Source organism: Halictus rubicundus, chromosome 2 (assembly GCF_050948215.1).
Source record: "Halictus rubicundus isolate RS-2024b chromosome 2, iyHalRubi1_principal, whole genome shotgun sequence".
In the NCBI taxonomy this organism is placed as follows: domain Eukaryota; kingdom Metazoa; phylum Arthropoda; class Insecta; order Hymenoptera; family Halictidae; genus Halictus; species Halictus rubicundus.
Window position 1 is genome coordinate 3,289,410 of NC_135150.1, and position 12,802 is coordinate 3,302,211.

General features: G+C 35.8%; 1 protein-coding gene across 1 annotated transcript in view; it reads right to left on the bottom strand.

Annotated features, from left to right (window-relative positions):
* Positions 1-95: 95 nt before the first annotated feature.
* Positions 96-12,802, bottom strand: part of LOC143364092 (aquaporin AQPAe.a) — a 30,963-nt gene continuing 18,256 nt past the window's right edge. The window contains exons 3-4 of the mRNA XM_076804598.1: positions 5,334-5,477; positions 96-2,034 (exon numbers count right to left, since the gene is read on the bottom strand). Coding sequence (XP_076660713.1) covers positions 1,639-2,034; positions 5,334-5,477 — 540 coding nt within the window. The 3' untranslated portion in view covers positions 96-1,638. The remainder of the gene's footprint in view (positions 2,035-5,333; positions 5,478-12,802) is intronic.

Consider the following 12,802-nt stretch of genomic DNA (forward strand, 5'->3'; position numbering starts at 1 on the left):
TCATTTTATGTATTCGAGTTGAATTTTGTAACTATGTGCAAGTATTTTATACGGCTAGTTTCTTAATTTAGAGAGAAGGTTAATATTAGATGGAGTACAAGGCAAATATTCTTTATGTACATTTAAGCTGACATAAGATTCACGTACATATGTGTAAATTTAAACGTGACAGTTTGTTACGAAATCTTATAAGTTAATTTACGTACAATATATACAAAACTTAAACAATGTAGATAATACAGCTATGAAATGTACACGAATGCAGTATTTTTTACGAAAAAAATACAAAATTGTACAACTAAACTTTCTAAAGTTGAATATCACTTCAATAATATATGTGTGTACTCGAGTAGGTGTTATTCCGAATACGTTCAAAAATTTGTAAATTTACGTGAAGAAACATAGTGTAAATCTAATTGTAAGTACTGAACATGTTAAGTGTACTTATATTAGATTCTAATTGAATTGTAATTATTAATTGCTATCGATAAAAATATCGTGACTTATCAATGTAACAATACAACAAATACAAATCAAATTCCACCGTATACATACATTATATCAGAAAATACCAGACGTGTTCTTCAGCGGATTGTTTGTCTAAACTACTATATAGAAAATTTTTTTATAAATTCGTACGTAATGGTTCTCGTTCGCAATAAGTACACGTTGATATTTGCATAAGGAATAAACAGACACGACTTAATAAATATTAGTTCATAAATTACTTCACATCATGTGTCCCGTTAAGTACCGCATTGCTTCGACTCTTAAAGAGAAATTTTTTACGGAACTCGAGTAAAATGTATTATACAGGGTGTCCCAAAAATAGTGTATAATTCCTTGAAAGGGGTGATTCCTGAGGTGATTCGATGGAACTTTTTCCTTTGCGAAAATGTTCTCCGCGGCTTTGTTAAGGAGTAACTAACGAAAAACGCGAACCAATCAGAACGCGGCTGCAGAGGGCGGATATCGGATCGGTCAATGCCAACGTCGCACAGTGGTCCAGATCAAGGAATTATGTAGTTGTTAAAATGTAAATTGTGGATGCAAATTGTACATTATAATACAGTGGGTGACCAAATTATTATGAACATGTTAAAATTACAATTTGTTTTAATTTTGATCCAGAAAGAAATTCAAGATACACTTACTTACAGTGGCAGTGTTCTCTATTACAAACAGAAATTATGTTTTTAGCGACATATGATAGCTCCACCCTTCAAATTTATAATTGCTTGAATACTATAGCGATCATATACTTTTAGGTGTTGATGTCACGTAGGAATTTTATAAATCACTTCTTTATTATTTATTGGTAATTATTAAAAAGTAGTGAAATGTATGTACAAAGAACAAACAAATTGTGCATTTTACTATTATTGAAGTCATAACAACAGCAAACTCATGAAATATGTAATTGTTCATAAAAATTTGTTCACCAATTGTAAGTGAATTGTTGCGTTTTTTCGAATGTGGTTGCCCAGTTTAAAGATTTTGGTTCCTTGGGAAATTGAACAATGGATAGTCTGTCGCCGAAATTAACAAGTCTTCACCAGCTTTTAACCGTACGGGTGAATCTCATTTGCATTTCAATTTTGCGTGACTTGTAAAAGAAGGTTGTCCTGGATTTTATCTTCAGAAATCATAGGATGCCTCATCGTCCTCCTTTTTACGTCTGAACGCCATCTTGTATAGTGCGCCAGCTGCGCAACCTCCAAGAATGGGCCCGACCCAGTAAACCCACAAGTTTTTCCATTCACCTAGAATGACTGCAGGACCGAGTGTTCGGGCAGGATTCATACTACTTCCTGTGACAGGTACGGCTGCCATATGAGCCACGGTGATAGTCAATCCGATCGCCATCGGAGCCCATCCTTTCGTGTCGCTTCTTTTTGGGTCGGTCACTGCATGGACGACCAGAACCAAAAGGAATGTCACGATGGCTTCCATAAAAACACCTTGACCATCGGTGACCAATGCGGCAAGGGTCGTGGCACCTAGACCGTGGTTCGGCGATGCTGGAATCAACACCTGTAAAAAAGGAATGATACAATACAAAGTGTCCCAAAAACGTCCGAAAACCTTGAAAGTGGTGGTTCCCGAGGTCATTTGAAGTAACTCTTTTTAGCGAAAATGTTCTTCGTGGCTTTGTTAAGCAGTTATAAGCGAAAAACGTGGACCAATCAGAGCGTGGCTACAGGTCCCGTAGAGCGTGGCGTTGGCATTGGCCGAGACGGAATCCGTCCGCTGTAGCTGCGCTCTGATTGGTCCGTGTTTCTCGTCCATAACTCCTTACCAAAGTTGAGGTGGAAATTTTAGCTAAGGAAAAAGTTACTTCGAATAACCTCAGGAACCACCCCATTCAAGGTTTTCCGACATTTTCGGGACATCCGATATAGTGATGGCTTGGTATAATATGAAAACTTTGAAACTAAATGCCATTTATATTATGGACAGACACTATGTAAGACATCCCTGATTTCTTGTCTCCTCCCATCAGGTGTGCCAAAAGGATAATGAGGACACAGAATATTATACTATCAGCGACAATACTAATCCAGTGACAAAACTGTTTTGTTTTTGATTATTTCTTTATGAAACTATCATCAACATATTCATGACATTTTTCTGATTTAATTGTTACCAAACACGACACAATTTAGATCATATTTACTTGCCTAATTCACGACACAGTACAATCTCCAATTATTTATACTACTCGCAAGAGAACATACCGAAGTGATACACGCCAATTTGATGAAACTTTGGGAAAATATAGTTCCTAGAAAAATATTCGATACATATATTTTTTATCGGCTATTGTCCACATCGAAGGGGTGAAAACAGTTGGATCCCCCAAAGTTAGGGGTCGAAACCATATTAACTCGAATATCTCGGAAACCATGAAAGCTACCAGGGTGGTTCAAATGGCAAAGGTGTGTATTTTTTTATAAGGAATAGATCTGCAAAAACAGATTTCCAATATCACTATTTGTTTAAACACTATCTTGAAAAACAGTACTTTTTTCTTAATTTTTCCAATTAAATGTTAATCAAGAGGGTTTCAAGAGAAGGTCAATCAAAGAAAGTTTTGTCATTGAATTAGTATTGTCTCACCTATATATCTAATGTTAAGTTACACATATGTCAAGACATTACTATAGTCGTTAAAATTATATTTGGAAACTGAGTTTCATGTGGCATAGTGAACTGAATTCTGTATAACCATGTAGATATCCCTTTCCCTTCTAAGGACTCGTTAACATTTAAGTCGGGGCGTGATGGTTCACAGTTTGAAAAATCAGTCCATTATACATTTAATCGATATCTACTATAAAAAAATGTATTTCCACAAATGAATACATGTAAAATTATAATATCAAGATAAAATAATAAAAATAATCATAGATCTTTTATAAAGTAATCAGATCAATTTTATTCGGCAGAAATTACCCAATTTTTCAAGTAAAATAAAAAATTGTAAGCAACGGTCAGGATGGTACTATAAAAAGTAAGAATTTGTTATTTGTTGAAATTATACACCTTATAAAAAATATATACAGGGTGTTCACGCTATTATTAGCCAGCGTTTTTCTTGTAAATCTTGTAAATAATACCTTGTAAGTAATACTGTTTTTTATACGCAACACAGTGGCGTATGTAATTTGTTGTGTTTATACTATTTTGTTACATGTGAAGGTGACCTTCAATTTTTTAAATGCAATGCTGTATACATTTTTATATCACATGAAAGCGCGTATCTAGACGAATTCGTCCGTATACTGAACAGTGACCTTCGAGGTCATGCAAGGTCAGAAATGGAAGAAACATTTAGAATATTTCGTAGCACATCTTTCGCACATGATGTATTTAATCATTGATTGATTTAGATACTTGGTTATAATTTTTTTAGCCTGTTATTATTCGTCATTATTATTCCCGTGAAATAAATTTCCATGCTTCGTATCTTTTTGATAGTAAGGTTCATCATATCCCGTCGCATTTGAAAGTAATTCACTTTAGCGGGCTAATGATACCATTATGACAAATGTATGGAAGATCACGCATTTTGCCTACATAATTCGCTTCGCTCTCGTTGATTTCTGACGCAACCAGTTTCTGCGAACATATGTTGAGACCTTGACCTTTGCCAAGTGCTTCAATTAACTCACGATAATTGAAAACTACATTTTAATAACGGGAGAGAAGAAGTAGAAAAGGGCACAGCACAGTTTACTTTCGTTTTATACTTTTTCCATTGCGTAGACAGTTAGACGTTCATTTAAAGTGACAGGGAAATGTAATTATTATACTGTAAATTTTATGTATTTATAGCAACGAATGTTCGACATTCTAATTTTTATACTACAGATTTCATGCGCTAATGCTGCACACTAATGATGAAATTGCATAAAGACTTGGTGTGAAAATGACTGTGTGAAACCTGCACGGAGGTTACATGAAATTTTTTACTTTCTATCTCTAAGAGCCATTAATAAAGGAAGTAAATTTATGTTTCATTGTCACGTTATTTGAGAGAACCTAAATTTGCAGAAACGTTTGTAGTTCACTAATTACGTGAAATTCTCGGCGAAAATAGTATAAAAATTAATGTCAAAAGTCTGATATAGTAAATGACGGAAAAATTTAGTTCTTTTTACGAAGTTTAAAATATATAGAGAGTGTCCCAAAAATGTTGTACGTCCTTAAATGAGGTGATTCCTGAGGTCGTTCGAAATAATATTTTCCTTTGTGAAAATGTTCTCCGCGGCTTCGTTAAGGAGATATTAGCGAAAAATACGGACCAATCAGGGCGCGGCTACAGCGGAGTGTGGCGATAGCATTGGCCGAGCCGGAATCCGTTCGCTATAGCCGCGTTTTTTGTTAATATCTCCTTAACAAAGTCACGGAGAAGATTTGCGTAAAGGAAAAAGTTATTTCAAATAACCTTAGGGGTCACCCTTTTTAAGGAAATACAACATTTTTGGGACACCCTGTATATACTTTATCCGTAGTTGACTTGAAATTCTATCTGTTATTTTCCTAGGAAACGATTTCTAAATAATGATTTCATCGTCTTTTTTCTAAATAAATAGTATAGACTGCGCATTTTATGCATTTAAGATCGAATGCGAAATAGTAAAAGCGTTTGAAGAATTTAAGAATGCTGTTATATTATTTTCATTGGATTACAATAATGAAGAAAAGAGATAAACGTTTATTCTGGGTCTTGCAATTAACGCAGAAAATTTATATTTTGCATAAAGATCCACAGTCTATTAATATTCATTATTTTTAAAGTATATTTGAAATTAATAAGATATCCGCACCTTCAAGACAGCCGAACCCGCGATTGCTCCACAGCACTGGCAAACTATGTAACATATCGCTTTTAGGAAACTGCAATTTCCGCTAATGAGGAGGCCAATTGATACTGCTGGATTCACGTGACATCCTGAAACAGGACCTAAGACCTGAAAGAAAAGAAGAATTTATTATTGCTTAGATACGTTTCACTTTGATATATAGTTTTCTTTCGATATAAGACGATGGCTGGGCCGGCTTACGACGTATTGCGGATGAGACTGCAACCTATTCGGCTTGAAATTGTTCTTGAATGTGCTGAAAGTGTAAGGGCCCCGTAAAGTTGTCCGATAAACTATAAAGTGGTCAGCTGAGCTACGATATCTTTCATAATAGGAAAAGGATAGAGGAGAAAGGAAGAAGAGGGGATAGAGATTTTCTTGTTGCGAAAAATCATCGTCGTCTTATATCGAAAGAAAACTGTATTCAAACTATTTTTTACAATAATTATTTTTATGCTTAAATTCTAGACTCAGTATATGTTTCGACTTTCTGGATTTTCTAAAAGTAATTTCTGTAATGTAAAATACTGTCATTTATTTTCCTGTTATTTATTATGATATGGTACCCTAATCATTTTTTACGTAGAATGAACGGAAGAATCGATATGTGCAAAAAAAAATATGCATTTCTATTTAAAGAAATGATGCAATTGTTAATTGCACATGCACTGCTGCATCTAAAAAAAATTTAAAGGCCTACAGATGTAGTGCTCTTCGAACCATTTATCTTTCTCCTTTATCATTTTTTCGTAAATGCAATAATAACGGAGTTATGACTTAAAACAATTGCGTGGATCACCCTGTATACGTACAGGGTGTCAAAAAGTTATATGTCACGGCCACCATAGCGTGATTCTACACCTACGATTTGGTGGAAATTGACATAAAAAACCCCGCAAAATTGACCTTGACTTTGAAAATCAAGGTCAAAGAACAACAATTTTTTGTTCAATCGTGTTCTACTGGTCATAACGATCAACTTTGTGAAAGAAACCATGGGTCGCATCTCAACCGTTCTCTTAAAAAATGATCTTGCATTTCTTATAATTTTTGCAGCTTCTTTCTTTCATTCTGTAGTTAAGGAAATAGGAGTATCATGAGTATGATAATTTCATACCCAACGAGATAGCTTACTGATGGTACCCGCTGTATGATAGTACTCTATTTACTTATACATTGGCGTTGGATGTAAAAAATTTACAAATAAAGAAGCTGCAAAAATTATAAGAAATGCAACATCATTTTTTAAGAGAACCGTCGAGATGCGACCCATGGTTTCTTTCACAAAGTTGATCCTTATGACCAGTAGAACACGATTAAACAAAAAATTGTTGTTTTCTGGCCTTGATTTTCAAGGTCAAGGTCAATTTTGAGGGGAGTTGTTTATGTCAATTTCCACCAAATCGTAGGTGTAGAATCACGCTTTGGTGGCCGTGACATATAATTTTTTGACATCCTGTACATATACAACACCCGTATCCCAGATAACACGCGACGTCTTGAAGACGTCTTTTTTACGTCCATTTTAGGTCTGAAAATCTTACGTCCTAAAAAGACGTCTCTAAGACGTCTTAAACGTCTTTTTCGAAACGTCGTGTTTACGTCTGAAATAAGAAGTCTTAAAGATGTCTTTTTCGAAACGTCGTTTTTACGTCTGAAATAAGACGTCTTAAAGATGTCTTTTTAGAGACTAAATAACTTGAATTTCTTGGAGATGTTATGATAGTGGCTACTTTACTGTAAAATTACTAAAATACTGTTTCTTAATTTTGCTATTACTTGGAATGACAAAAAAGAAATAAATTTAATTTATTACAAACACGTGGATTAGGTACATACATAGTACACAATACAATTGCATATACACACTATTTATATATATATATAAAATTAATATTATTAATATATTAATTAATTTTCTTTGTAGATCTATGTTAGTTGTACACATGCTGAAAATTCATAATCAGTATGTGTATAACTGACATAGATCTACAAAACATATATTTTAAATTTTCATTACAGGCTCAAATAAAGAAGTTTTGGAAAGTGCCTTTTTTATTTGCTCTTATAATTCCCAGCAATTGCAATTTTTTCAAAATCTTTTCTGCACGTCATTCGGTAAACCAATTCGTCTAATTGCTAAGAAAATGTCAGGTCGTATAAATATTAACCGTAACCTTCTCTTCTATATTCGATTGTAAACCATGTGGTCGCTAATGACCTAGCTGTTAATGCGACCACTTTAAAATAAACGATATATATAAAAAAAAAAAAAACGAACAGTCACAAACATCTCATGATATGACCGTTGGTTGCACCGAACTATCGAAAGAATTTGTTCTTTTACAGTCACCTCAAAATCGAGCTGACCGTTTGTTGCCCTGAGCTCTTCATATGTATAGACGATTGCTCCAGACGATTGCTGGCAACTCGAAGTTGTACCGAGAACCGACGGGCGCATTCGTTGACACAAGCTTCGAAAGTTAAGGATCTTTCCTATGGTCTATACCTAAGGTTGAGCCTCTCTTAAAAGAATAAGGACCACGTGTTCTTAAGGAACCTGGTCACAGAGTGAGGGTAGGCCACTTATCCTAGAATCATTCAGGGCTGTGTTTCATTTAACTTTCGAGCGATTTCGTTGGGTCTAGTTCAGACACGGCGGAAACCGATCGGTGCTTATTTACATTAACGTCTGCATATTAGTTCAAACTTATCCCCGCGGTCGAAAACGCGCAGTTTCTGCCGTGTCTGAACTAGCCCTTAGTATTGTGAGTGTCTTGCAATTGAAGGTACGAGCTGAAGACAAAATTCTCTTGAACCAAAAATTGTGTTTGAAAAAATTTGTCTAACAATTTATTTAATTCTTATGTGTCATCCATGCAATGTATAGAATCTGTAAATAATGAATATGTATCCAACTTTCCAAGTCTTATTTAATAATAAGGCTGGTTGTGTGAAATGTAAACGTATTTTTCAGAAATATTTTTCACTACTTTTCGATTGTGCTATAAATTAACAAAATACTTTGTATAAACACATTATTAAATCGAAAAGTGAAAACGTCAATTCAGTCGGCAAGAAAAGATAAGAAGTCTTACGCTAGCAGAGGCTTGACTAAATTTCTTAAATTACATTCGTTAATCAGTTCTTATTGTTCTCGTAACATTTTATGAGGATAATCGTATTATTTTGAATTCACAGGAGCGAAAATCTCTTGCTTCTTATCGGACGATCGATTGTGGTCCATGGCTTGCATGATCTGCTTCTCGACTAACAGGTTACAGGTTGTGTGTGTTACGTGGAAAAATAGAAGTTTGTGTTTTAAAATTCATTTACTGCCGTGATGACTGTTATTCTAGCCGAAATTCACTGCTTCTAATTCAAGTTTCTCAATTCCCAGGCCTCGGGCCCGTTGATATACGCGCCGATAAAGAGATCTTAAATTTATTTCGCGGCATGAATGATTTCTTAACAATCACGGTGGCCCACATACATTCGTGGAGAAATCAAGGTCTTAGATCCGGAGGCTGTGTTCGTTGAAACGTTCAATCCTATGCTAACGCCTTCAAGGAAATGATTTTCGGAAATGTTTCGGAGTGTTAGTGGTACTGTAAGTGTATTTGCAGATTGCGAAAAAATATTTTGATTTTGATGCAAAATAAATTCGTTCTGTGTCAATTGTAAGAAATTGGTGTCGAACAGAAATTTATTTCTTCTCTTAGGTAATTTTAATAAGTTCAAAAAGATGTAAATAAATTCTGATGTTTTTACTGTCATGTATTTTATTTACACAAATCCGTAGTTTCGCAATAATATATACGCTTAACCAACTATAAATTGCAAATAAACCCCGAATTTTGAAGCATTTGTAAAGCTCTATTCTCAAAAATCATAAGAAATGATTTTTAAAATTGATTTTGATTTATTGCAATTTAATTTAATTTTTACAATTTTCCTAATCCACTAAAACTATTAGTATAAGAAAATATTTGATTTCACTTTACATTCTCGGCATTTGTACCTGCAGTTTGTACATATAGATAAATGTTTATTTGTCCAAAATGGTTTCAACATTTTTGCGAAGATGTCTCAAAATATTGTTTTTGTAAATAGTTTCCGCAGTAACAGCTGATTTATGTTTACTTATAGTGTCGAAACATTTTGTGTAATGAAATGGAAATTGTATTATAGCAGTTATATTTTTAGCCTTCTTGATCCTCATAAGAGACCTAATCAAAGTTGTTTAGTACCTTGGTGAGATAATTAATTTTTTCATTAGGTCATGATTTTTGTGACGCATATGCAAAGGGTGTTTCCTAATATCATTGTGTCGTTTTTGACGAGTTAATTCTTCAGACATCACTAATGGAATTTTACAAACAAATACGCTATCGTATTTTACATTGTTAGATCTATAAAATTAGAACTATAAAATTAGTTCAACACAAATAATGGATTTTATGATTTTTTGATAACGAAACTTTAATAATCATTTTTTAGTGATATTAAAACTATCTTGTCATAACTATTTCGTTAAAATATTTATAGTATTTTGTAGTTGGTACATGTATACCATTATATTAAATAGATTATTCGATATAACAACATTTTAACGACAACAAAAAATATTTCCAATATTACGGACTTTTTTGTACAAATTAAGATTTCATATTAAAAAGGCGAATATTATAAATAAAGAAGTCTCGGTTACATACACGTGTTTGAACAGGCTTAATGTACCATGAAAGGATTATCAGAAACGTCTGCACAAGGTCAGCAACCTGACAGCAGGGTACAATTTCTTAGCCTACTATCCTATTCTACCCTACTGACGCACCACTATTATGTAACAAACAGTGCTTCGGTAAATTCATGATCAAGCAAAGTGTGTTTCGAAGAACTATTATAATGGAAGGGTAAGTGTCTTGAATAATTTTTGCTGTGTCATTGGGATCTATTTTCCTGTGCTTGTAGGTCAATGATTAACAACACTTGTAAAAACCAAATTAAATCATATTCAGTGCATATGTACAGGATCTTTCTAATGTGTACCATCAACCTTTTAAAAATTACTTGCATATTGAAAAGACGCCCCATACGTATTATACATGATAATACTCCCGTCAAAACATCTAAAAAGTTTTGGTAACGTCCGAGACAATATAAATTCACAATATATATATATATATTAACTGAAAGGAGATATTATAAGAACAAAAATGAAATAAAAAAGTCTTATTATTTTTTTAGAGTACTTTAGAGTACAGATCGACGATTTCACAATTAACGAAGTAATTTCTACTTTTTCTTTTTTTAGAGAAGTTCAATCCTTTTTAGACTTTTTCATTTAGGTTGTTCCACATGATAAAAATAATTGTTTTTCGTATTGAACCTATTTTAGATTTGAAGAATAATTTTACCTTTAACAACGAAGGTAGGAAGCGCAATAAACGATGGTAGAGAGCGTGTTAATAAAACCTTTCAACAATGAAGGCAGGCAGCAAAATCAATGGTGGTAGCGAACGTTTTAATAAAACATTTTAACAACGAGGGTAGGCAGCGAAATGAATGATGGTAGCGAACGTCTTGATAAAACGTTTAAATGACGAAGGTTAGCAACGAGACGAACGGTTGTAGTAGGAACGGTGTTAAAAAAGATAGAGGAGCAGGCGCGAGAGCCGCAAAGGCTCGGCTTGGAAAATGGACAAATGTAGACAGGTCGAGGAGCAAAAGGAAAGAAACTCGACGGAGGGTGTAGAGAGGGAAGTGTAAATGCTGTCTAGATCGGTGGCCGGGCCGATATGAGTCCGGTAGAATCGGGCTGATGTCAGGAGGACCCGGCGGGGCCCGTCGCGGCCCAGTTCTCATGCACGTCGGCAAGGTCTTGGTTCGCCCGGGGCAATCAGAACACATGTGCGCCGACGGGTTGCCACGATTACGTAACTCGACTTCTTGACTCGTTGCTTTTTCATCTCTTCTTTTTCTTGTTCTTGCTCTTCTTCTTCTTCTCCGTCACCTCCATCATGGTGATCTTCTTCTTAGCGCGTTCTGTCGCCTTGCGTGTACACACCTGTTGCTGACTCCGGCATAAATTCCGAGCGGTGCTCCGCGCAGAAAGATCACACGCCAAGATATCGATTAATTGATTTTATTAATTATAAGATCGAGTACGAGCGACGCGTGGCGGTCCTTTTAATCGGGTCCCGCGCTGATTAAAGAGCTGGTGGGGGTTATACTTTAAAAGGTATCGGAACAGAGACACAACGACGTCTGGGCTTCTCTCGCGGATTCGTTTTCTTCTCGGATTCACGCGACCAACGCGATCCCCGACCTTGTGCCGAATGAAGAGCCTTATCCCGGCGCGATTTTAATTATTACGCGTCCCATGGGCACGCCTAACAGTCGAAGATCGGCGCATGGCCCGGGTTCGCGAGCGCTTACAATGGGGAAAGTGTTTGCTGCTCTTTTCATCTCCGTGGCCGGCCTTCGTGCCCGCTTCGCTCGCTTGTTCCAAGAAAAGCAATAAACCAAGCCCCGCTTTTATTCCCGGCATCCCGCGCCTCGATAAAACTTTTCGACTGTGTACACACGTCGTCCTCTGCCCTGGCCTCCCGCAACCGTTCCCAGCAGCCTTATCTCCCGTTAATCTTGAATTATTAGTTCTGCTAAATGTCTAGATACCGTGCGCGATGGGACTCGCAGGTGGTGAAACCAACTTCGAAAAAACGGACACGCGCTGACAATCCTCGTCGAAGATTCCCCACTGTACAAGTGGCACGAGCAATGAAAATAACTGGACGCGGCAATTGTCTTCGTCGCTTTCGATTTTCTGGAAGAACTGTTTTCGCAAAGTTGCATTATTTTAACCCTCGAAAGGTCCTCGGATATCTCACCCATTTTTGCTTTCCCCTTAAAATCAACAAACCATGTTTCGTTTATGATATCGCGTTTTAATGAAATACGTCTCACAACACGGACATAAAGTGTAGTGCACACTTAAGCGTCCGTTTTGTTTACACACATAAGCGTCCGCCGCTATCCCCTCCAATTCCAAAAAAAAAAATCGGACCACGGGCCGATTGAAACTTGATACCTACCGGGTACCGGTATCTCACTCACTCACGTGTCCTGTTCTTCCTTCAGTTGAATTGGCAGAAGTCACCTTTCTACCTTTGGGCGGGGGGGTACTGCAAGGAGGAGCTATGCCACAAAATGCTACAAAACGAGATTTTTAATCATTCCGACACGTCGCAAAAATGAATTATTTTCCCATGTACTTCGCCTTTGTATTAATTAACTTGCATGAAAAAATTATAGCCCCAACTTTGTTTCTACTGAAACAAAACTGTTCACTAAAGTTTGAACACCAGGTTTGCAGAGAACTAAAAGTGACCATTAAAATAAAAACAGGAGTAACAGGACTAATTTATAAA